This window comes from Pyrus communis, chromosome 14 (genome assembly GCF_963583255.1).
Source record: "Pyrus communis chromosome 14, drPyrComm1.1, whole genome shotgun sequence".
NCBI lineage: Eukaryota > Viridiplantae > Streptophyta > Magnoliopsida > Rosales > Rosaceae > Pyrus > Pyrus communis.
This window is the reverse complement of record NC_084816.1, coordinates 7,736,597-7,761,363: the sequence shown is the minus strand read 5'-3', so window position 1 is coordinate 7,761,363 and position 24,767 is coordinate 7,736,597. Positions and strand designations below refer to the sequence as shown.

General features: G+C 37.7%; 5 protein-coding genes across 5 annotated transcripts; 3 read left to right on the top strand and 2 right to left on the bottom strand.

The window, feature by feature from the left end:
• Positions 1-2,090: 2,090 nt before the first annotated feature.
• On the top strand, positions 2,091-3,576 carry LOC137716142 (mitotic-spindle organizing protein 1B-like). Its single transcript, XM_068455542.1, has 2 exons — positions 2,091-2,240; positions 3,266-3,576. Exon 2 carries the CDS (start codon positions 3,275-3,277, stop codon positions 3,491-3,493), a length of 219 nt encoding a protein of 72 aa, XP_068311643.1. The 5' UTR covers positions 2,091-2,240; positions 3,266-3,274; the 3' UTR covers positions 3,494-3,576.
• Positions 3,577-4,691: 1,115 nt separating this feature from the next.
• On the bottom strand, positions 4,692-7,104 carry LOC137716141 (putative pentatricopeptide repeat-containing protein At1g12700, mitochondrial). Its single transcript, XM_068455541.1, has one exon. It carries the CDS (start codon positions 6,922-6,924, stop codon positions 5,119-5,121), a length of 1,806 nt encoding a protein of 601 aa, XP_068311642.1. The 5' UTR covers positions 6,925-7,104; the 3' UTR covers positions 4,692-5,118.
• A 3,905-nt stretch (positions 7,105-11,009) lies between these two features.
• On the bottom strand, positions 11,010-13,263 carry LOC137716260 (probable pyridoxal 5'-phosphate synthase subunit PDX2). The gene is made up of 7 exons (XM_068455686.1): positions 13,054-13,263; positions 12,829-12,956; positions 12,659-12,746; positions 12,471-12,544; positions 12,188-12,379; positions 11,452-11,549; positions 11,010-11,383 (listed from the first exon to the last, which is right to left on the bottom strand). Exons 1-7 carry the CDS (start codon positions 13,106-13,108, stop codon positions 11,269-11,271), a joined length of 750 nt encoding a protein of 249 aa, XP_068311787.1. The 5' UTR covers positions 13,109-13,263; the 3' UTR covers positions 11,010-11,268.
• Positions 13,264-16,003: 2,740 nt separating this feature from the next.
• LOC137715951 (U11/U12 small nuclear ribonucleoprotein 65 kDa protein) lies at positions 16,004-20,807 on the top strand. Its single transcript, XM_068455319.1, has 13 exons — positions 16,004-16,102; positions 16,586-16,874; positions 16,966-17,037; positions 17,139-17,363; positions 17,546-17,627; positions 17,763-17,939; positions 18,326-18,502; positions 18,621-18,791; positions 18,952-19,039; positions 19,311-19,369; positions 19,801-19,866; positions 20,104-20,191; positions 20,338-20,807. The coding sequence occupies exons 2-12, from the start codon at positions 16,693-16,695 to the stop codon at positions 20,185-20,187; spliced, it is 1,383 nt and encodes a 460-aa protein (XP_068311420.1). The 5' UTR covers positions 16,004-16,102; positions 16,586-16,692; the 3' UTR covers positions 20,188-20,191; positions 20,338-20,807.
• A 447-nt stretch (positions 20,808-21,254) lies between these two features.
• Positions 21,255-24,421, top strand: LOC137716170 (general transcription factor IIH subunit 2). The gene is made up of 4 exons (XM_068455577.1): positions 21,255-21,635; positions 22,029-22,490; positions 22,703-23,078; positions 23,871-24,421. The coding sequence occupies exons 1-4, from the start codon at positions 21,360-21,362 to the stop codon at positions 24,017-24,019; spliced, it is 1,263 nt and encodes a 420-aa protein (XP_068311678.1). The 5' UTR covers positions 21,255-21,359; the 3' UTR covers positions 24,020-24,421.
• Positions 24,422-24,767: the final 346 nt, after the last annotated feature.

Here is a 24,767-nt window from a genome sequence, read left to right as displayed (position 1 = left end):
CAAAGAGATCAATTTTGACTTATTTCAATGACTTCAAAAGTTTTTATTGGGTCTCTAAATTTGGGCATGTTGACTTAACAGAATTTAGGAGAATGAATGAATCAGATAACTTAAAAATTGGGGAAGTAAAGAAAGGGAGTTAGATCCCCTCTTATTGTATTAATTCATGAATTTTAGGTATATTTGATTATGAATTCCAGAGGTACAACTCATACTTTTTCAATTTTATGTATTAATAAACACATTACAAATTAGCTAACAAATAAAACGATTTCTTTTGGCCAGAAATGCCACCTGACGGGCTTAGAGTTTGGAGCACTGCAGCTCTAGTACTGTTAAAAGCCAATGTGGTTCAAATTTGCTTTTGACGAGAATCAAACTTAAGACATCTCACTTAAGTGAAGAGGAATATTACTGAACCGTTATACTAAATGGTTGTAGCTCTAATACTGTTAAGAACACTTTAGCGCCACGGCTACTCCGCATGGGAAGAGCTTGATTCTTTGCCACGGAAAGAGATCCTCTCCGGATACCTTCCTTCTAATCCACCAAGTTTAGGGATCCGAGCCATTGAAATTTGATCCAACGACTACAAATAGGAGCCCACTTTAAAAGTTATAATAACTTTAGCCGTTTGATCAAATTTCAATCATGAATCCCCGGACTTAGTGAATTAGGAGGAAGGGATCTGGAGAGGATCCCTTTCCCTTTGCCACCCCTTCCATGAATAAAAGAAATAATTAAATATATTAGTGCTGGTCAAACAAGTATTCTCCCATGGAGATGGAGGCTCATGGAAGATGCTCCTTAAGCCCTAGAAATGCTTGTTTTTTAAAGGCATACTAATTTGGTCGACTTTGACGTAAAGTGATTTTGTACAACTATAATAAATTGGTCAACTATAACCTGGTTGACATTGATTCAATATTGAATTAGAATAACAAGACATTTCTTCTCTCAAGGTAAAGAAAATTTTAGTATCAACAATAGAGAACTTTCTGTAAAGAAACATTATATTTTGATTTTTTTTTGTTTTTTTTTTTTGTCAAACTAAATTACTTTGTTAAATAAAAAGACTAGTATAAAATAAAGATAGCTTAAAAGACAGTCCAAAACAACTCAAATACAAGCCTAGATACAAGAAAGAAAATACAATAGATAGGCCAAAAATAAGTCAGCCCATAACAACAAAAACATTGGAGGAAGACAACAACCTTCACCAAGTCAATTGCACCGCCACGCAATGCCACCACTGCCAGAAGGGCAAACCAACAAAACAGCTGGATGAATGGAAGATAGGGGTGTGCAAACTACCCGTACAGTAAGCTTTCTCATAATCCTATTAAACAGTGCAAAAAGCACTTAAAAAAACACAACACCAAAATTCCATTGAGGAGAGACACTTGATGGGTTAAGTAGCAGATGAGGATGATAGGAGACTTGCGACATAAGACGACACTTAAGTAAAAAAGGGGCATAAAATTCAGATTTGAATCGAGCTCTTGAGTATATTGAGACAAGCTCAGACAAAAACACCAAATAAAGGACCAAAGCTCAATGAGGAAGATAGATATAGATTGTAAAGATCAAGGGCTACATAAATGAGAGAGAGTTCTCGCTGGATCCTCTTTGTGAGGATCTCGGGAATCCTCCAATCACATATGTTCATCGTACATCATGTGGTCAGTTTTTATCAGGTACTGTTTATATTCAATTTTAAATAAAAAAAATTACAATGATTTCTGATTGCACAATGTACGATGAACGGATATGATTGGAGGATCCCCAGGATCCTCACAAAGAGGATCCGACGAGGATCCTCTCGGTAGATAAATGGCTACTAGTTCTGGGTAACCCACTAGTACAAGCATACTCTCAACTGTATATGTATCAATCCTGCCTTCCCTCACGAGAATAGAAAAAAAATCTTAAGATTGAATCAATTAAGTGATGAATTGTTTAGGTGGACTTCTTATTTAACCCACGGCTTTCTATCAGAAATTCCACCCCTTTTTAATCCAATTTATGATAATAATATGGCTTGTAAAAAATAAAAAATAAAAAATAAAAAAAAATAAATAAATAAATAAAACCTTTTCAAAGCAAATCAAGGGACAGAAAAAACTGAAGTGAACAGTGCAGGGGCCAAGTGGACAAAAGCAAAGTGTGAAGCCCAATCCACCCGTCTAACAACAAGCTTTTCCTTCTCCCTCTCGCTTCTGTAATCACTGTTTCAGTCGGTAACTTCCTCATCTTCTTCTTGCTATAATTTCTACAAGGTGTCTATTGGAATTTATTTTGAAAATAATATTTCATTTAGGGTTTAATTTAGGGGTTTTAAGTTGGGGAGTTTTATTTAGGATTTAAATTAGGGTTTGTAATTTATAATTTTATTGGGTTACTTGTGTTTGCAAAGCTAATCAATGTACTGATACTTTTAATTGGTTGAAATATGCTAAAATTGGGAATGCCCACTTCTACAGAGGTTACAATTTGGGGTTTTTTACTATCCCAAATTATGATTGTGGTTGATTTTTGCCAAGTACTAAACCTGTTTATTGGGTTTGATTTGGGTGTTTAAGCAGTTTAATGGATCTGGCAAACCGATCTCCAGTAGGTTCGATGTTCTTAGTAAATCGTCTCTGTGTTTATCGAAAACGGAATTGAAATCAAATGCCGTGCAAATTTGACACACCTTGGAAACAATAAGAAGATAAATAGAATAAGAAGAGGAATTCAAATTGAATTTCATGCCCCAATTTTATTGCTGTAGTGTTGCTTCCCAATACTAGTCCAGATGAAACCGTAAACCTCAAGCAACTAGTTTGTCTATGTTCATCCATTTTACGTCCAATTTGTATCCAAAACACCAAAACTAGGCATTTGTGTCCTCGAGCCAAGTCGTCTCTGTGTTCAAGCAGTCCATCTCAGAGAAACGAAGTGAATTATGCGGCCACTGTGTGATATAGAGTGCAATGAGTATCATGATTCAGTCAAACAAAATACCAGATGCTTAAAACATGGTAGATTCGTGCAATCAATTTCCCGGCCTTCTTCTTTCTTTCAAAGAAAATTCAGTTTCCGTATGGTTTGAATGCCTTAAACATGTATTTTAGTTGTATGTGTATTTTAGTTGAAGATGTGAAGAAGGAATATTAGGAGTGTTTTGATAGGTTGTAATGTTACTGAATTATTATGACGAACATTCTTTTATTTTTGGTCATTGCGGGTTCAATATGGCTGTTTTGTTTCACGTTTTGTTCAGGTTCTTAATATGGATGCGGATGCTGCAAAAACCGCACGGGAATCTCTTGACCTAGCATTTCAGATGTCCAACGTTCTTGACACAGGGCTGGACCGTCACACCCTCTCCATCCTCATTGCATTATGTGATTTGGGTCTCAACCCTGAGGCATTGGCTGCCGTTGTTAAGGAACTTCGAAGAGAACCCGTTCCACTTCCGCCATCAGATGCTGCTCGTCCTGTACTATGAACTGGTTTTTGTATTCTTGGTTTCTCTGGAACATAAACAATTGCGTACTTGTAGTATATATTCAAAGTGAATCCCATTTTCTAGGTTCGAGGGTTGTGATTACATCCCTTTAGTTGCCTTCATCTTCTTCTTTTCTCAACCCAAATTTACTTGGTACAAAATCAACAGCTCTCTCCATCTCCAAAGGCCTAAACTTTCCCTCACTCTCTCATAGGTTACTGAGTGCGTGATTAAATTAGTCCTGTTTTTCATTTGTCTTTTTTCAAAAGGGGGACAACTGATGGCAACTCACAGTTATCTACCCCTTCTAGGACCGGAGAGGCTATGGGGAATTTCACCCTACCTGTGGCCACAGTTAAACAGATTCACCAGCTCGGAGCATTAAACCCGGAACCTCCCACATTTTCTTTGTTCCGTATGTTTTGTGTTCGTCATAACCTTAGTTCATTGAGCGGGAAAATTGCCGGAGTTGCATTAAAATGGCGCTTTTGGACTTCTGTCGATCTCAAAACTAGGGTAGCTAATATGTTTTATGTTTTTACTCTGTCGATTTCTTAGTTTGTTAATTAGCATTTTGTGTTATCGTGGAGGAGAGAAATTGGCATTAAACTTGTCATTCACGACCTTTGAACATAAAACTCCTAACATACAAGTAAAATATAAGTGCCTTCAAACCATAGTACTAAGCGGCAAAGGCTCACATTCTCCATCATCATATGGATTATTACAAGAAATAAATGAAGGAGAGGTGAAACCAGTCAGCAGTGCTCGAAAGAGAAACCTACTAATAATCCCAACTGCATCTGGCCACGCAGAAAATCCTTGAGAAGAATCCTCTTTCACATTCATCACGTCATACTGCGGATACCTTAGGGTTTGGACAATCGGATCGGAGAAGTCTTCTAACCCATGTACAATCAGTCGTCCGTTGTTGTAGACATCCCACTTAGTGACTTTGACTTGGTTAAGAGAAGCGCATCCTCTAGTGCCGGCAGGCAGGGAAGTGACAACGAGAGGATGGTCGGGCAGGAGAGCGTCAACCTTGGAACCGTGAAGCAAATTCGCCTCCATGGCATCTTTGTCCATCTTGAATGGCACAATATGGAACTCGAGGAGTGTCAACGGAGGCTGTGGATAATTGCATTTGACATCGCTTGGTCGGTCGATTACAGACTCTTCCCTTCGTGAGGGAATTTGGATACATCTTTTGATCAGATGTGGCTATCATTCCTCCATTGCTTCTCCATCAGATTCATATCCTATAACCAAAAACAAACTATAAAAGCTAATTAAACAGAAATTGAACCAAGCCATGAATGCAGTGTTGCACTTCATCTCATCATATCGGTCCAAATACTCGGCTCCTCCAACAGATATCACAATCTTAAAGAGTAACATAAAAGTTGCTCTGTCACTTGATAGATTACATTAATAACACGTATCTTACATCTCGAGGCGGAGCGTGAACGAATGGCTACCTGAACTGGACTCGTCAGTGGGAGAACTCCCTCCAACCCAGCATTTGAGGTAAGGAAGCACCCAAAGTTGTCAAAAGTGCAACAGTTTCAAACTACATTGTGATGGTCATAAGGATCTGTTTCAGCTATCAAACATACAAATGAACTTCACAGTGCCCTTTCTATCAATGGCAACAAAGCAGGGTCAACGTCAACTTTAGACAATAAATTAACTATCAATTCCGTAGTCGATGCATCTGCAGAAAGACCCCCCTCCACCATTTCTTGAATAAGTCTCATCGCCCGTGATGTCTCACTGTTTCTGATAAACCCGCGAATAATTGTGTTGTACGTGCAACCATTTGGAGAACAACCTTCCTCTTTCATTTCCCTAAGCAAGTTTTCTGCTTCACTTGTTAGCCCCGTGTTACAAAATCCACTAATCATTATATTATATGTCCTGGCATTATGTTGAAATCCTTTTGACGATAAACTGCGAAAGACTTCCCATGCATTCTCAACTTTTCCATCTTTGCACAAACCTTCAATAAGAATACCGTACGTTATGATATCAAAATTCAACTTCTTTCCCTCCATCTCGCTTAGCAATTGCACTGCTTTGGGAAATTGTTGGTTTTCAAACAGGCCATGGAGTAAAATATTATAAGTTTGAACATCTGGAAGTTGGCCACAAGCTTGCATTTGAGAGAACAAAGTCTCTGCATCTTGTATTCTCCCCATCTTGCAAAACCCATCAATAAGAGTGCTATAAGTAACTGTATCTGGAAACACCCCCCTATGAGACATTTCCCAAAAAAGCATTAGGGCATCATCAATAATTTTATGTTTACAATAACCATTTATCAGTATGTTATAGCTACGAACATCAATCACGGAGCCTTTGCTAAGCATTAGTTCAAAAACTTTTTTCGCCTGACCCATTTCTCCGAGCAAACAGTAACCGTCCATAAGTGTACGGTAAGTAACTGTATTAGGTTCAATATCTCTTTGAATCATCATTTCGACCACGCTCCTTGCTTTTTGGATCATTCCCTCTTTACAAACTGTATCAATCAAGACATTGAAGGTCTGCACATCTGGAAAGATACCTTTACTCACCATTTCTTTCAACAATCTTATAGATTCTTTCCACTCCCCAAATTTGCAAACTCCATGAATCAAACAGGTATAAGTAATGACATTTGGGGCAATTCCTTTACTTGTCAATTCGGAGAAGAGTTTCAATGCATCAACAATTAAAGTATCCTTGCAAAGACTGTCAATGATATTGTTATAAATAACAACGTTAGGCTTGCAAGCCCCTTCTTCCATCTTCTTAAGCAATTGGATAGCTCCAATGTTGTTACCTTTCATGCAAAGTCGCTTTACTAGTATGCCAAAAGTAACCACAGTGGGCTTCCAGTTACCACGCTCCATCATTTTATTCAGAATCCCGACAGCATCAGCCTCTCTATCCTCGAGAAGAAAGCCATTGATTAGAGTGTTGAAGGTCGTGACATCAGGTTCAAAACTTAATTTGAAGAATTTTCCCAAGAATGACAAACCAAATCCCATTTGGTTGAGATGACAGTAGCAATTGACGATAATGTTCAGAGTATAACCATCAGGACGAATTCCTGACACACCCATTTGGTTATTCAACGAGATGACTGTGGAATAATGTTTCAATCTTACAAGCTGACCCAATATTTGATTGAAGCGGACAACGGAAGGCAGAGGACGCCTTTGAAGCATTTTGTCGAACACATTGAGGGCATCCTCAAGATTGGTGACTTTCACAAACTGGGGTGGTTGGGTGTTTCTAGATTCGGTTGATTTAGAAGCTCGAGAGTGAAACAAACCCAAGTAACTGTTTACAAAAACAACAACAGAGGAGTGAAGAGAAGGCGGCATACCTATGGCTCTAAGTCTGCGACTGCCATAACAAGCAGCAGTTGTTGCCCACCACATCATCTTCTTCAGCAACTCAACTCTGCGAGTCGCAGAGACTCAACCAACGTTCACTGATTGATCGACAAGACTCAAGTGCGTTATCGAATTCCACCCAAACTTCACTTTGTGTTGTTGAGTTTCGACAAAGATTGTCCTTTTTCTTCTACCGGAAAAGATCACAAGGTATTCATTTCTAAATAGTTGCCGCCTGATATTGTTTGACATGTTCTAGCAAGATTTTAAAAAACATTAAGCATTAATCAGACGACGAGTTGGGGCTAGCGTTTGGGGTATTAGGTGAAACCTAGCCAGACACCTAGATGGAGTAGACGAATTTAAGTAAATTTATTATATTTCATATAAATAAATGTTTGTTTATACATAAAATATATATAATTTCATTATAAACTATAAAATAGAGTGACATATATATTATGAAGTATTGAAACATAATGAATACATGAGAAATAAGGAGATAATGTGTGTTCATGCAACAAGACTCTTACAATTTATTGGAAAAATAAATAAATTGCAAAATGAAAGTTATATATTTTATGTCTAAGTGAGTTGCGATCTAGACGGATATGGGCAGGCTAGGAGGGCGCCTCAGCAGGTTTAGGTGTCATTTCTTAATTCAAATGCTTAGACATTAATCGGGCAATAACCAGCCGCCTAACGCCTAGGTGGTGCTAGGTTGGGCCGACTGAGCAACGATTACCAAACAGTAACCATACATAAGGCTGTCTCCAAGGAGAGAAAAACTTATATGGGGCTTGGTTTGAAAAAACCAAAAAAACAAAAAATTTGGGCCCAAAGCATCTCTGAGGAATGTATCTTGGGGTGAGAAAATGGGACCTTGGTTTGGGGGTGGAAATTTGGGTCTGCTATCCCCCCGCCCCGGATGGATGAGGGAAGGAATTGGGCCGAGGGCCCCAGCTTGCAGCACCTGAACGTGAAGACTAGACAAAGGTGGGCTTCGCGTATTAGATGCAGCAACGTGGAGAGATTGTTTGCGAGCGAGCGCAAAGCAAGCAGCCTTTCTACGACTAGATTCCACTCCAACGGTTTTTTATTGTGTGCCCTAGATTTTTTACCATTGTACGGTTATTTTTTTAAATCCAACTTCTCAAATCTAATTTAATCAAATTTCGATAAAATGGAGATCCAACGATCAAATAGTCTAATTAATTCGTCCAAAAAGAATCCAACACCAAAACTCCTTGGAGGAAATTTTATTTGAACCTATATAACCTCTTTTTACACCCAACTTAAACTTTAAATGTTAATTGTCTTTTTTACCCTAGTGCATAATTACCATCAAATACAAAATAAATTTAACAATACAACTAAAATTTATCAATAAACCTAAACAAACACCAAAGCACAAACAAATCAACAATAGCAGCAATGGGAGATGCCATAGTGCTGAGGTCAAACAAATCAAATGACATGCAGAAGACGATTCTATGGCTCGTTCCTTTGTCTCCTCATGGACTGGTACCAGTATATTTCCTATGATATATCAGGCGGAACAACCATGAATCGTTTAAGTTGAAATTGCCGAGGGCTTGGAAATCTTGGGACAATTGGAGCTTTGAAGAGAATAATTATCTCTTTGATCCAACTAACCATCACAAACATATATCATCCTACCTTTATTTTCATCCATGCATGCATGCAGTAAATCAAATTAAAAGATATGAAATTTCATCCAACAAAATACACCCTAAAGATAAATATTCATCCCTAAAAATAGTCAGTTAAATCATGTACTTAATTGATTGATAGTCACAACTAGTGGTGAAGCCAAAATTTGCGAGGACGAAATTCAAAAGAGTGTAAGGTTCAATCGAAGCGGTTGTTTTCACATTAGATAGTGCAAAGTTTTGAATCAATATTCATATTAGAAAATAGTTTCTCCACTAAAGCAGTTGTAAGCAATAATATCAAAGTCAATGTAAGAAACTTAAATTGGCTAGGATTAGATCCTAAAAAATGTTAGGCGCTAATCAAACAGTGGACTGGAACCTAACAACTAGGTGCCTAGGCGAGATCTAGGTAGGAGCCTAGATGGATTTAAATTATCATAAAATAAGCATTAAACAATATTTACATTGTTATACAATATTTGTAAATAATGTAAGAGTTTAAGATAAATACGGTGGAAGTCTTAAAAGAGAAAATAAAAATACATACAAGAATAAAATAAAAAAATAAAATAAAAGGGGAGAAATGGGTTAATAAACCACAAAAAAAAAGGTAGGGTTAGAAGAAAAAAAAAAGGTGGGGGGTGGGATGGGTAACCAAACAAGTGGGGCAAAAAGATAAAGACATGAAGAGAAAGATAATACTGGAGTAAGGTGTCAGTACTCAATTTTTACTGACTTAGGTGGCCCAATAATTGTCCAACACCTATCTTTAAAACTCACACTCAAATTCTTGCTATCCTGATAACCAAACGGATAATATTTGCCTACTAATAAGTCAGTAAACAATTATTACTGACCATTATATAGCTTAATAGAAATGCTACACCTGTCCATTTGATTGCTCCAAGCTCCTGCTACTTTGATAACCAAGCATCTTACTTGCTCCCATAACCTGATAACCAAACTGTGGAGCAAAAAATAATTGAGAAAAATATGGAGGCGACACGTGGATTCTTGGGTAAAAAGATAAAATTACCCTCGAGGCACATCAGAACTCCTACACGCAAGTAGCGGACAATCACGACTCAATCAAGGTCAAAAGTGATCAAAATAGATATTTATTCAAAACCTTTTTCATCCATCCTCGTCAAATCCTCCCCACAAGGTAACCTTCAATTATTTATTCAAAATAGGATTAATTATCTAAATTAATTGATTAATTTCCTAGTTGATTGCAATATATTATTTTGACATAATACACTTCTGTCCGAAGGGTCTGAACCAATCAGGTTTTTTGGTGAGGGAAAGGGCTGAACCAGAGCTCCGGTCATGTTTTCCGGCGAGGGGAGTGGCGGCCGCTACTACTCACCCTCATGTGGTTTCGCCACTGGTCACAACCAGAGAGAGGACTTTAACTTAAACCAAAGCAGGAAGAAAAATAAGAATAAAGAAACAATAGCATTTAGAATTTAGATTCAGACCATTTGAAAACAAACAAAAAAACCCCTAAACTAGTGCGACAAGCTCTTTTGCAATATGATTGCAAGGACAATCATATTGTTTGGATTAAGAATTTGTCCACTTTTTCGTAGTTCTAACTTGAAATGGATTTCTCTTTGCAAATTTTGGGTTTTTATTTCTAAATGAGTGTACGGATAAATCTACCAATTGAATTAGGTTTGTAAGGGTAATTTAGGTAGTAAATATGGTTTAAAGAGATATTGATGGTTTACTTCTCACACACCTTTTTAATTTTCAACCGTCGGATCGGATGAATTGAAGAAGATCAACGGACATAAATTATCAAGGGATGTGTGATGAGTAAAATAAGGTTTGTGGATAGCACACCCCTTTTTCTTCCTTGACCAACCCCTCCTTACAAAGGTTGTCAACCAGGATAATGAAAGTAAGCACATTTGGAGAGATATTTTTGCTCACCATTTCATTCAACAATCCTGTAGATTCTTTCCACTCCCCTTATTTGCAAACTCCGTGAATCAGAAAGGTATAGGTAATGACGTTGGGAGGAGCAATACCCTTTCTCATCATTTCTGAGAAGAGGTTTCAGTGCATCAATAATTAAAGTATCCTTACAAATACCATCAATGATCGTGCTATAAATAATTAGGTTAGGTTTGCAAGTTCCCTCTTCCATCTTCTTAAGCAATTGATTGTTACCTTTCATGCGAAGTCCCTTTACGAGGGTGCCGAAAGTAATCACAACCCGAAGCCTTATTCAAAGAGATGACTGCAGAATAATGTTTCAGCTTCGTAACTTGACCCAATAATTTGATTGAAGCGGACAACGGAAGGCAGAGGACGCGTTTGAAACATTTCGTCGAACACATTGAGGGCATCCTCAAGATTAGTGACTTTCGCAAGGCATTGGTCTTGGTGGGGGAAGTTTTTGGGGTTTAGCCTATGGTAATTTGATATTTAACTACTTACTGCACGAGAGAAAGTAATATCCTCAACATTTATTCAAAGGATTCAAAGGAAACTTCCTTTCAACTGTGTTATTGTATATACACCATCTGAAATGCAGAACGGATTATCTGCCTTAAAACTAAACCATTCACCTGAAAGACTACTTGTCCACCATCAAAGACCTTTAACAGATATCGTACATCAACATCCGCCAACGGAAAAACACTCTAAAAAGTAAGGAATTCAACAAAATGCGCAGAAGAAAACCTTAACACTTGTCTGTCTGCCACTATTGAAATATAGGGAGGTCAATCTTTGTTTGTTGGTTTAAACTTAGATCTGCTCCAACAGCAACGATGCCTCCTTGTCCGGTTTCAGTTGACATCTTCAAGAAGTAACTATGCCTGCGATATTAAATACTTAGAACCTCGTGTGAATTTAGGAGAATGGCTGACAGAGTAAGCATATTTACCATCGAGTGTCTGCTGTCAATTCAGGATGGAAGGCAGTCGCCAGCAAATTCTTTTGTCGAACTGCTACAATCACTTTATTCTCAGGCACAGGATTCTCCTGAAATATCAAAAACTAATAAGAAAATAGCAATGAAAGAAGGTAAATATATGTCAGCAGCATGCCATCATTGGTAATTTCATCTTAGACGAATGATACTCTGGTTTTGTATAGCAATATAACTGCATATTTGCACACCAGTACAGAAGGTTTGATAGTGTCTCTTCTCTTTGCTATATACAGCAGAAGCAGTGTTACCGACAACACATGACATAACCAGGTTTGTGATTGGTGATTGTACGAGCCCAAAACTAAGCGAGATGATATAACCGTACCCATGTACATAAAAAATTAGTCTATCTAATTCCAGTCAACAACTTTCAATCATAGACATATGTTTCAGGCAAGACCAGAAGAAATTTACCGCTTCTCGGATAAGAAAATGAACTATTGATCATAACTTGCTCCACTATCATAAACTTGCAAACTAACTACTCTATTTTAGACAGAGATGATGAACTTGTTCTCATACGATACGTTTTTCAACTCCTTCCAAAACAAGTCTTATGTTTTACAAGGAAATATGGTTACTGAAGAAGCAAATAGAGCTGCCAACTTAAACGAAACAAATGAGGCTTGACCAAAGACTGATTATATAACAGTATAACCGGTAAAAAATTTATGGACAGAAGAAAAACCTCTTGAGCTTCAACAGCAGAATTTGAATCTACCACCTTATTAGATGGAACAGGATAATCAGCCAGCACTTCAACTTCTGGTCCTACGTCAAGGATAGCGGGAGCACGGATGAAAACTCCACGAAATACTTGAGGACCACCTTCCGTAGAAGCAAGCTCTGGTACTGCAAGTTCAGCCTCAAAGCTCTGAATCTGCAAGTTTTTGGTTTACCAAAAGCAAAACAATTACCACATTGAATATCGAAATCACGTAAACTTGAGAACAGAGAAGTGAGTGCATTACCTGACTGCCAAAGAAGTTTCTGTGGACGGTGCAATCTAGGCCGCCAACAAGTTCCTGTCCTCCTATTTTCTGTCCTGAAAGGTGAAAAACATGCCACTCGTCTCATCACATTTATAAAAACAATTGAACATATCAACAACTTAAGGGATTGATAACGGCAACGAAAGAAAGAAGGAACATGAACGTGCCTGTAGCTTTGTTGGCTAAGAAAATAAGACCTGCACAGGTCCCCCAAACAGGCTTCCCCATTTTAACAAACTCACGCAGAGCAGGAAACTGTCAACAAAATAAACCAATATGAAACAGAGGAACAAATCAAAACAAACCCAGAGGCAGAGAGAGAAAGAGAGAGAAAGACCAGGTTGTGGTACTCAGCGAGCTTAGCCATGGTGGTGCTCTCCCCTCCAGGGATTATAAGGGAGGCCACGGTTTCAAGCTGCTCTGGCTTCCTTATCTCCACGCCCTTCACCCCAAGCCTTCTCAGAGCTACAACACACACAAACAGACGCACAGGGCATCAGAAAAACATAGTCCAATGATATCGAATGCATTTGCTACGAGAGAGGAGGCAAAAATGGAGTGCCTGCTATGTGTTCGTTGAAAGACCCCTGAAGAGCCAGAACGCCGACGAGGGCCATTTTTGCTCCAAGCCGCACAGAATTTGGGTTGAACGAAAGATGGGATCGAGGGAAAGAGAAAAGGCGTAAGGCGATTGAGCGCACTGGTCTGGCGGCTCTGGCCTCTCGTTTACCGAGTGGGCTCCACTTTGGGCCGTTTTAATAATAATATTTCACTTGATTTCTCAGCCCATGTTTTAGGAAATACTGAAATCCAAATGTTGAAATTGGAAATATTGAGATTCAAAACTTGAAGAGAATTCTGATTTGAGTTCTTGACTGCACCTTTTTTTCAATGACTTGATTATTATATGGAAGGAGTCTATTAGTCGTCTACCAGTCTAGATTTAAGGGTGGGCACTTAGAACTAAAAGCTGAAACCGAAACACGAATTCAATTGAACTGCATTGGACAATTCTATTTTTGCGATTTTGAAACGATTTTGGTTCAAAACTGAACGGCAATATGAAAAAGATCAATTAATAAAAATCAACAATGATGTGTAGAGATAAAAATAGATGTGTAAACAGCGATATCACATGAAAAACGATTTTGTTTCAGTTTTGAACATCTAAAACCTCACCGAGACTGAACCGTACTACAAAAATTAAATAAATATTTAATTTCACACCAGTATTAGGTAATTTATATTGTAGGTTTTCTTTGTTTTGTTTTTTCAATGTGTTTTGTTGCTTTTGTTAACTAATGTAATTTATATTGCTTATGTATTTGTATTATGTAGAGGTGGCCATTTTGAATTCAAGTATCGCATCTCTTACTCTTAACTCATAACCACAACAACAAGTTCCAAGGCATCTCAAGCTTCTAGTTCACAAGGTTCAATGGCTTCTCATCCATCAAATTCAATTTCACAAGGTCCAAGGTCCTCCCAAGTATCATCTTCTCAAGCTCGTTCAAAAATTCAAGGGCCTCTTAACCTTCGAAGAGTAAGTGTCCAAAAGGAAAAGGAAAGAGAAATGGTTGAACGATGCAAAGTAGTGACTTAAAAGTTGAAGCACCAAAACCTTTTTGTAGAATTGCATGAACCATTTATGTTTTCGGGTTATACTACTAATCTCATAAGGCATTTTGTCTTGAAGTTTGTTTGACCTTTAGTTTTAGTGTGGTAAACTTAACTTTTTCAATTGGGTATTACTAAAGTAATGCCATAAGGCATTTTGATGTTGAACTTTATTTCAAGTTCAATTTTAGTGAGGTGTTCAAGAATTTTTTTCAATTGGGTTATATTAATAGCATAAAGCATTTAGTTTGCAAAACCAAAACTGTTTGAAATCAAACCGAACTGCAACCAAATGGTTTGGTTTCATTTCTGTTCAAGCTTCAAAACTGCACCGGAAAAAAATAGTATTATTGATATTTAATCTGCTTCCATTTTCTCGCAAGCTGAACAAGGTGTAACAATCTGACCATTCACACTCCACTTAAGCATTTCAAAAGACAACTGCTTTGATCTGAAATGCAACAAGTTTCTACACACTGTTTGGATTCTAAGAGAATGATTTTGCTTTCGAATCACTCTTCGAAAAGATTTAAGAAAAGGCGAAAGGAAGTGAAGGGTTACAAGTGGGTTCTTCTAGTAGATAGGACATTTCTCTTCAACTCAGTGCATCTCAAGATCAAACTCTCTTTTCTGTAATTTTGATGATTAGAGAGATTGAAATGTTATAAATCACATGCTTGCTACCTAATTCAATACTTTTGAAAATAAAAATTGCCTTGGTGTGACAACGCAAGCGGTTGACGATATGATGTAGCACTTGAGATGGTCCAAATACTGTGCTTCTTCAACAGGTTTCACAATCTCAAAAGTGGCTCTGTCACTCGATAGATTAAATAAATAACACAAAAGTTGTTCTATCACTCGATAGATTAAATAAATAACACATATCATACATCACTAGACCGAGCATGAACGAATTGCTACCTGAATTGGACTCGTCGGTGGAAGAACTTGCTCCAATACAACATTCGAGGGAAGGAAATATACAAATGAACTTTCCAATTTTAGATTCGAATTTCGTAAATTGCTAGTTCTATTCTAAATATAATCATTTCATTTTTTTTTAACGATCCTATATTATTAGAAGGCTAAAAAGGTAGGATTCCTTAAAATTATGATAATTTAAATTTCACTTGCTAAACTAATCAAAGTTATACATCAACAACATATCAATATTAAATCAGATGTAGGAACTAAAATTAAATATGGAGCAATTAGATATCAACGATATTTTAAAAGAACTGATCATTTCAGCAATTGAGATTTTTTTTTTTTTTAACAAACGATATTATCTACTCTAAAAGGAAGGGGGTAGGCTTAGTCTTACAATGAGCTAGTAATATTGTGGTTCAAATTTTCCTTTGGAAACAATTGAGATTTTAAAAGTGATTATTTTGAATAATTTTTCAAACAAAGACCTTTTATTTGTAGGACTCGGTTAGAAGTGCTTTTAAAATGACTGAAAGTGTTTTTGAGTTAAAAATCACTCTTAGTGCTTCACATAACTGTTATTTCTCCAAAATGCACTTGGAGAAAATTTTCTAGTCACTTGTATTTTTACTAAAAATCCTTTTTTTTTTTTTTTTTGGAAAGTGTTATTCGCATACTTATTTTTATCTCTGACACACCCTTATTAATGTTGACTAATGATCTCCTTCAATTCATTCAATCTGACGGTCAAAATTTAAAAGAGGTCTGTAAGAAGTAAAAATAAATGTGAGAATAGTACTATTTTATTTTTCTAAAACAACCCTAAAAATTTATTTTAAAAGAATTTTCACAAAAAACGATTTTAATTCCAATCAATTTAGAACTATTTATTTGACCAAAAAAATAAAATAAAACTATTTAAACTAAAAAAAAATTTAATAAAAAAGGAAAAGAAAGAAAACTATGCAAAGTCTGAGAGAGGTAGAGGTTCCAACACAAACCGTCGCGCGTTATATCGGTGCACGTATGAACTCGGAACTCTCCACATTTGTCTGTGGCAAAAGGTATGAAATCCTCTCGCTCATGGCTCTTTAGCTTCGGCTTCTTCTACATTGTATTCCTGAGCTAGCCTCCCTCCTGGGTTCTTTAATCCTCTATCAAAATCTTACCTTTGGCGTTTGAGGTGTTTCCACAAGCAGCATAGCGCGGGGTTAAATTGAAGGGCCGGATTTCAGGCTTCAAAAATTTAGTGTCTAAACCCAAAAAACTTGATTAGCTTTGTTTGATATTGATTATGATGAAAATTATTTGCTAAGATTCTAGTTCCAAACCCTTGATTAAATTTATCTAATGCTGATTTTATGCGATATGGTGTTCATGTTAAATGTAGTTTGAACAGTTCATGGAGTGATATTAGGTTAAATTTGGGGCTAAATTTGATTTTTTATAATCATGGTGGTGAAGGGTTGTGAGAAGCAAGTTCTTTTTGTTAATTGCCAAATGGGTTTTTCTCGTTCGTCGAAAATTCACATGGTTTTCATGAATAGGTATTGGGGAAGCAAGAAATTTTGGCTGGAGCAGCCGGTTTCGGTTGCAAGGATTACGTCTTCAACCCTTGTGTTTAACCAAACCCACAAGTTCTTTGAGAGTTGAGATGCAGCAGCAGCAGCAATACCACCACCACTTGGGTTTTGAAGAATCACCAAGTGGAAGCAGTGGGGCTAGGGTGAGCTTATTGATTCGTCACCTTCCAGAAGCTATTTCTGAGGAGACTCTGTTTCGGCTGTTGTCCCACTATGGTGCTTCTTCTGTTCGCTCGTGCGCTGCTACTGGCCGGTCAATTCTTGCTTCTCCTTCTGAATTGTTATTGTTCCTGTGTTTTTTTCTTTTGCTCCCCTCGCTATAATCTATATGCATATACTCACAGGCTGAGGAACTGCGCATTTGTGGATTTCCAAAACGAAGGCTTGGCGTACCAGGCACAACGCCAGTTAAATGGGTATCACAAGCACTGTCATATACTCATTTTCTTGCATTGCAGTCACATTGTCACGTTATGTTACTAATTGGTTTGTAGCATTGTTTTCTTTGTTTGGGTAGGCTGAGGTTTCTTGGTAAGGTCTTAAAAGTAGAGAGAGCAGCTGCCAATAATGATAAGCCATCACAGGCTTCTAACAACGATTCTATTTCTGTAAACCCCACTTCCAAACCATCGTTGGTCCACAATCCTACCATCAAGATAGAGGCTGAAAAAGTTGAGGTCTCAAGATCAGAGCCCATTGCTCCGAGGCTTGGTGTAGACTATCCCTTTCCTCCTCACCTCGAGTATGTTATTCGACTCCACTTCTTCAAATTATTAAAACATATTTTATGAGGGTCCTCCTGTATTTGAGAAATTTATCTGTATGTTTGTTAGTCTGTTACTCATATGTTAATGTGGATGGGAAGTTATATCTCTAGTGTACCCTCCAATAGGTTTAAAATGATTTGATTTTTATATATTACAGGTACGCTTACCCGCCACCAGATGGAAATATTCTAACCAACATTGTAAATGCTCTTATAGCTGTACCTCGCTTTTATACACAGGTTCTCTCTAATCTCAAACAAAACTAATGTAACAGTGCACTAAGATCTCATAATTTGAATGTGTACCTTGTTTTTATCTAGTCAGTGAGACATATTTTGGGCCATATTATCTAAGACTTGCACTCTGAATTGTAGGTTTTGCACTTGATGAACAAAATGAACATACCAGCTCCATTTCGTATGGCTCTTCCCTCTCCACCACTACCACCCTCAGTACCCGTGCCACTTCCACCACCTCCCCCACTTCTAGCCGAAAAGCCTTGCTCGGCTGATTTATCAAGTGAAGAGTCAGAAATGGAGTCTTCGGATGAGGTAACTTCATAGGTTGCCAAGTCTTCCTTTGATAACTATTTATGTTTTCTTCTTTAAGTTTGCACTCGTGAATGCGTGAGAGGAAGAGAGGGGTACCACCATGGTTTCAAGTATGAGAATTAAGAACAATCCAAACCCAACACACACCACCCTCCCCTCCCCTCCCCCCCCCCCCCCCCCCCCCCCCCCCCCCACCACCACCAAAAGCATCTGGAACACATATATGCACTTGTTAAGTGCACATTGAACTATGAGACGTGAAATCATTTCATACATCCACATTTGGATTATTATGTCAAAAAGAAGAAAAATTACTCTACCTGTCTAATTTTCTAATTTCTTTAAAGTTTATACATCCCTTGAGACTTTGAATTGAATGTTATCAGGAAGTCAAGGAAAAATCCTATAGCAGAGCTTTTAGTGGACGGAAGCGTATTAAGCGGGAAGCTATTGTTGGTCCTGCAGTTGATAAAGATGTAGCTCATGAAGATGTTGGATTGAAATCGGCCACTCTTATCCCAAAGGAGATTCCAATGATAAAAAAGAAGAATCCTATCGTACAGGTCTTTAATCTTTTTTTTATAGGAAGAGGTCATTTACTTTTCAAGATGAATGGTCATCTTTGTCGGTTGGTCTCTTATGCCTAGCTATTTTTCATATATTCTTCTTGGATTGTTGCAGATAAAAATTGCACCAAAAGTTGTTGCTAATGAAAATAAAGATGATGGCATTACTGAAGACTCAGAGCATCCAGAAAATGAGAGTGCAGATATCAACACTTTTGCAACTCCAGAAGAACTGGAAAAAGGAAAATTGCCTCCAGAAGAAATATTATCACTGCCAATGTTTAAGGTACCAATTTGACATTTGGCTCTATTTTGGTAGACGGCCTTGCTGTATGGAGTCTGAAGCAATGCCTAGTCATAAAAATTATATATGAACTTTGAGGGAAAAATTTAGGTGACTTGTGAAAAAAGATATTTAATACAGAGATCTTACTTGGAATCTGCAGAACTATGCAGCTGGGAATCCGGCCTCGGTGTTGTATATAAAGAACTTGGCAAAGGATATTGTTGCTGATGACTTATATTACATATTTGGTGAGCTCACAGTTATGATGAACTCTATATAACTTATTTTAGTTTTCTTAAACAGTATGTTAGAAATCTTAGTTCTCTGCAAGTATTTATGCCGAGATATCCTAAAGAGTAGTATTGAAGAAGTGATCCTTTACATGTGAATTCTCTTCACATTTTTTTGGTGTCCAAACGGTAGAAATCACTCCAATTTTCCAGGTCCAAGAATTGTTAAACTGTCTCGCACCTAGGTTTAACCATTCTAAACTACTGTAATACTGTTGTTATGCCGTAGGGTCATTATTTGGAAGCATTGATGCAGCCAAATCTGGTCTCAGCGTGAAGCTCATGCAGGTGAGATCTCTTGATCACCTTTATGCTTCCAAGTCAACGTTTGTTCCTTTACATATTTGATTACCAATGCTGTCCTAAGTTACTCTCTTTGTACATCAAGGATAGCTGAAATATTTCAATGGAACAAGAAAAAAAGTGGAAAGATAGAAAACTAGGATGAGTTATGGGCTCAGTTTGAGAAAAATATGGGGGACTATGAGGTTGGAATGAGACGTTTACACTGACTTATGAAGAAAGCATCTAATAAACTTTAAGGTGTTCATGTATAAATTCGAATGCCTTGAGAAAGACTTGTTGTCATGAAGATTTCATTCCTTATGATGTGTCTGTGGCATGTTATATTATCTTGAAAGGTGGCTTTTGCCAATCTTTGCATCTGCTTCAAGTGCTTTCCTACCAGCAAAAGCTGAAGGTAATATTTTGGATTGCAGGAAGGAAGAATGAGAGGCCAAGCTTTTGTGACATTTCCATCAGTTGAACTAGCACATTATGCTTTGGTATGCCCCTCTGATCTCAATTAATAGTTGCTGTACAATTGGTATCAAGATGATCTTGGTGCTCGTCTGCTAGTTTTATGACGATTTCATAGGTCTTGACGGATTTTTAATTGCATCCAGTGTACGCAGTTTTGCTTACCATTCAAGCAGATATCTGTAGTCCCTTTGTTATCTTGCTTTTTCGTTGAAGCATGGATAAAATTACTCATTTGTTATACCATTATACCTTCGTTTCAGAATCTAGTAAATGGGTATGTGTTCAAAGGCAAACCAATGATCATCCAGTTTGGCCGGAATCCTGCAGCTGGGAAAGCGAATTAAAATGGTGAACTATCTGTGGACGTTCTGAATTTAATCCACCATGTTATCAGTTTACTGAATTTAATCACCTGCAACATTGCGAGTAATCAGCACCCTCAGTTTACCAAAATCAATAGATTTATATCATGCAATCATATTCTTCTCTTTCAGAAATTGGCTGGGAGTGAGGTTTTCTCCAGAACTCCTCGAGCACGAATCTCCGGTGGTACAGAAGAAAGAAACTGTAATTTGTTGCCACCCATGCAACTAAAGTGGACTGAGAGCTGGTGGTTCTGAAAAGGTTGAAGTTACATGCCCAGATGGTCTCTGCTAGGCATCCTGCATCAGCTCAAAAGTTTTCCACATCAGAATGCTTCTCATGTCTTGGACTCTTGGCTTAAGAGTTAAAACTAACTAGTAGAGAAAGTTGGTTTCAAAAGAAATGAATTGCTTTCTTTTCAGAGTAGAAGGGTTGGTTATCAAATATCAATCAAGTTAAATAACTAAGAAAACATAGTTTTTTGTAACTTTTATATTGAAGTTACACAATGTGTCGGTTATAATTGGGTGTAAAATTCATCATTTGAGAGGATCGAACCAATAACACACTGTAACATACGAGTGAAAAGAAAACTACTAAATTGTAGTGACTAATGGCAAAAAAAAAAAGGTATAAATTTACCCAAAAAATCATTTCGAAAAAATGAAAGAAATAAAATTTCCTTTTGGGGTTCTGACAAAAGTCAGAATTTGTAAATGGACATAGACTCATTTGTTTGAATTTATAAACATAGAAATTTAAAATTTTTGCGTGGCAAAAAAATTGAAATTTGGGACCTCTAATCCCAAAAATAAATTTTACTTAAATGGATATTATTTCTAAATGTCTATGAGTGAGAGTTTAAAGATTGAAATTTAACAATAACAAATTTCATTTCTAAATTTCTATGAATAAGAGTTTAAAAATAACAAATTTCATATTCAAATTTATTATTTGTTAGGTTAGTTAAACAAGAAAATTTATAAATTTGTAAAAATTTCCGTCATTTTAAAATTATTTGATAATCTTAAAGAAAAAGACAAAAATGCCCAGCAATTTGGGTACATAATTATGAACCGGTGGGCGTCTCTGCGTCTCCGTGCTGTGGGTCTCATCACTCCAACAGCCACAGCAAATCAAGGTCAATCGAACCATGAACAACGGCGAACAAAGACGCCTAAACGGAGAAGCTGAGGAAGACGAAGACGACGACGACGCAAACAATGGTGGCCTCGCTGCCTGGGAGCGAGCTTACGCCGACGAGAGGTCGTGGGAGTCTCTGCAAGAGGACGAGTCCGGGCTTCTCCAGCCCATTGATAACCAGTCCCTCAAACATGCCCAATACCGCCGCCGCCTTCGCGCCGCCTCCACTGCCCGAATCCAAAAGGGTCTCATTCGTTATCTTTTCATTGTTATCGACCTCTCTAAGGTATCTGATTCCTGTTTGCTTGTTGCCCTTAGGAAATTTTATTCAATTTTGCTAGGTCTGCCATCTCAGAGAGAGAGAGAGAGATGTTAGCTTATTTATACTATTTTTGTGGTTTGATCTGCAGGAATTTGTTTTTCTGAAACCTTTGTTTGGTAAAGTTTGGAGCTTTAATTGATTTCAAGTGAAATGACTATATTTTTGTACTGCCATTTTTCGGATTGATGAACTTAGCTTGGGCAGCCAATGATATCGTTTATATAATCCTCAGTCAATAACGAAAATGGTGTATTAAGATACATGGATGCAGAAGTTTTCTGTGACAGTTCTTGTGCAATGTATTTACTTTATATGTGATGAAAAATTGTTACATCTGGTTTCGTTTGATGTCTGAAGGCAGCTGCAGAAATGGATTTTCGACCAAGCCGAATGGGGGTCATTGCGAAACATGTTGAGGCTTTCATAAGAGAGTTTTTCTACCAGAATCCGCTTAGTCAAGTTGGCCTGGTGACTGTAAAAGATGGTGTTGCTCATTGCTTAACGGATCTTGGTGGCAGTCCCGAGTCTCATGTTAAAGCTTTGATGGGTAAACTGGAATGCTCTGGTGACTCGTCCCTACAGAACGCATTGGATCTTGTACATGGGTATCTTAATCAGATTCCATCATATGGTCATAGAGAAGTATTGATCTTATATTCAGCTCTCAGTACCTGTGATCCTGGAGATATAATGGAAACTATCCAGAAGTGTAAGAAATCCAAAATTAGGTGCTCGGTTATCGGTCTTTCAGCAGAAATTTTCATATGCAAACATCTGTGCCAAGAAACCGGTGGCTTGTACTATATTGCATTGGATGAGGTGAGTTCATCTAAGTAAACCCTACAATGTCAAACTACATGAGAATGAATAACCAAAAATAATCAACAGAGTTAAAGTTGTCGTAGAAACTGCCGAGTGATCTTTTGTTTTGCACGTAAAAGATTTAAGATTTTCATCGACGGTTATTATTGGAATTGACCTACAAAATTCGTTTTTATAACATTGGTTCTGATATGTTTCTTCTTGTGTAGGCACACTTAAAAGAGTTGATATTGGAACATGCACCTCCACCTCCAGCAATAGCAGAATTTGCAATTGCTAACTTGATAAAGATGGGCTTCCCACAAAGAGCAGCAGAGGGCTCTGTGGCCATTTGTTCATGTCACAAGGAGGCAAAGGTAGGAGCTGGATACACTTGTCCTAGGTGCAAGGCTCGCGTTTGTGAGCTACCTACAGAATGTCGCATTTGTGGGCTGACACTCATTTCTTCCCCTCATTTAGCAAGGTCTTATCATCATCTCTTTCCCATTGTACCTTTTGACGAGGTCTCTCTTTCACTACTAATTGATCAACAAAACAAGTTCCCTAGAGCTTGTTTCGGCTGCCAACAAAACCTTCTCGGTCCCGGTAAGTATGTATGTACATAAATAGATACTTTGGAGCTTTTGGAATAAATTTGATAGCACTGCACTGCAGTATATTTTTGTTTTCTTGTGAAATGTTGTAGATGTAGGTTAGTCGTGTCTTTTATGATTGTTTTGCTGTCATTATTGAAACAAGTGCATATGAAGAGACGAAAAGAATCCACTAACCAAAGACAACATGATCTCCAAAACAACCGTATGAATGAAATACTAAGTTCACAATCTAAAAGCTTAGCTATAGCTGTAATTAGATTGGACGGATTTAGCTTCAATGTATTCTCTTTCGGGGAAGATATCTACAGACCAGGCAATATTCTTGATGTGAATTACATGGTTCAATTCTATTAAACATCGGCCTTATTGTCTGACAGAAGTTACGCAAGTCTGATAAGGAAGCTGGGGACCGTAGTGTTTTGGTTGTTTTATTGCAACGTGTTAGCAGATGCTCCCTTAGAAGCAGCAGCATGAAGCTGCTTGTGACTGTAGGAATAATAAGATACTTAAAGGGAGAATAAGAGAATAAAAGGCCTTTTCTTATCCCGCCAAAGAGATTCGGTAATAGAAAAGGAAAGAGAGAGAATTACAAGTGAAAAGATGAACCTGGAAACATTACTTTTAAAATCACAGGCAAAACCTTGCCTCTTAAACGTATATCCAAGTTATTCCTTGATGTCATATGTAAATCTTGCCTTTGTTTTCAGTTTCTGTACCAGGCCTGTGTAACAGGTGAGATCGCCTCCCTATCTTACATTTGTTTTCACTGTATCTGACACAGGAAACAAGCCTGGCCTTCGGGTCGCTTGCCCAAAATGCAAACAGCACTTCTGCCTTGAATGCGACATATACATTCATGAAAGCTTGCATAACTGCCCAGGTTGTGAGAGCACTAGGCGTTCCAGGATTCCAAATATAAATGAAGGATGAAGTACAGTGGATTTTAATACGATGCTGCCTCCACATATGCGCCGGTCTCGCACTTCTCTCCGTGGTACCCGAACGTATGACCTGGCTACTGTCACGGGTGCTAGTTGTTCACAGCAAGCATCTACCGTGGTGGCTTTGGGGAGTCCGCGATCCTTTCATCAAACGTTGCAAGAGAAAAAACAGTAGTGTTTACAGTACCATGAATCTGAGTTTCAAGAATTATTGACATATCGATAGTTTTAAGAAACAGAGGAATTTTTCTGATTTTTCGCCTTAATTCCAGTTGGAGAGATTTGTTACTGCTAACTTCTTAGAGGGGTATTTGTACTTGGATAGACCTGACTTCTTAAGATTGCTGCTGTCCGCCTTGGTTTTGATTGGAAGAGAATGGCATTTTTCCGACCTGTTTGTCGATAATTTTTAGATATGAATGGCAAGTTTGGTATCAATTTATTGCTGGCTCTTCCTTGCCACAAATACCATTGTGTCGAAAACGGACTCAAACGGTTAAAATTGGTAACAACTACTTACTTAGAAAGAGCAATACTACTAGACTGTAGTACTAGCTGGCACCATCCAATGGCGGGGACATCATATGCGATGATAAATTGCATTAAACTGGCTGAAACAATTTCCACGGTTGGGACTCCGGATTCAGAAATTACAAGAATTTCAACCATACATGGAAGTTGGAATAATCGATCGTAAAACTCAAATTGCATTCCAAATACAATGAACATATGACTTC

Bases quoted from the DNA above. Each gene is read 5' to 3' on its own strand.
- LOC137716142 (XM_068455542.1), top strand. From the start codon at position 3,275: ATGGATGCGGATGCTGCAAAAACCGCACGGGAATCTCTTGACCTAGCA.
- LOC137716141 (XM_068455541.1), bottom strand. From the start codon at position 6,924: ATGATGTGGTGGGCAACAACTGCTGCTTGTTATGGCAGTCGCAGACTT.
- LOC137716260 (XM_068455686.1), bottom strand. From the start codon at position 13,108: ATGGCCCTCGTCGGCGTTCTGGCTCTTCAGGGGTCTTTCAACGAACAC. The intron at 12,957-13,053 runs GCACTCCATTTT...TGTGTGTTGTAG, and splicing joins TTTCAACGAACACATAGCAG to CTCTGAGAAGGCTTGGGGTG. The intron at 12,380-12,470 runs GTAATGCACTCA...AAAAACTTGCAG, and splicing joins GAAACTTCTTTGGCAGTCAG to ATTCAGAGCTTTGAGGCTGA.
- LOC137715951 (XM_068455319.1), top strand. From the start codon at position 16,693: ATGCAGCAGCAGCAGCAATACCACCACCACTTGGGTTTTGAAGAATCA. The intron at 17,364-17,545 runs GTATGTTATTCG...TATATATTACAG, and splicing joins CCCTTTCCTCCTCACCTCGA to GTACGCTTACCCGCCACCAG. The intron at 18,792-18,951 runs GTACCAATTTGA...TGGAATCTGCAG, and splicing joins TATCACTGCCAATGTTTAAG to AACTATGCAGCTGGGAATCC.
- LOC137716170 (XM_068455577.1), top strand. From the start codon at position 21,360: ATGAACAACGGCGAACAAAGACGCCTAAACGGAGAAGCTGAGGAAGAC. The intron at 22,491-22,702 runs GTGAGTTCATCT...CTTCTTGTGTAG, and splicing joins ACTATATTGCATTGGATGAG to GCACACTTAAAAGAGTTGAT. The intron at 23,079-23,870 runs GTAAGTATGTAT...TATCTGACACAG, and splicing joins ACAAAACCTTCTCGGTCCCG to GAAACAAGCCTGGCCTTCGG.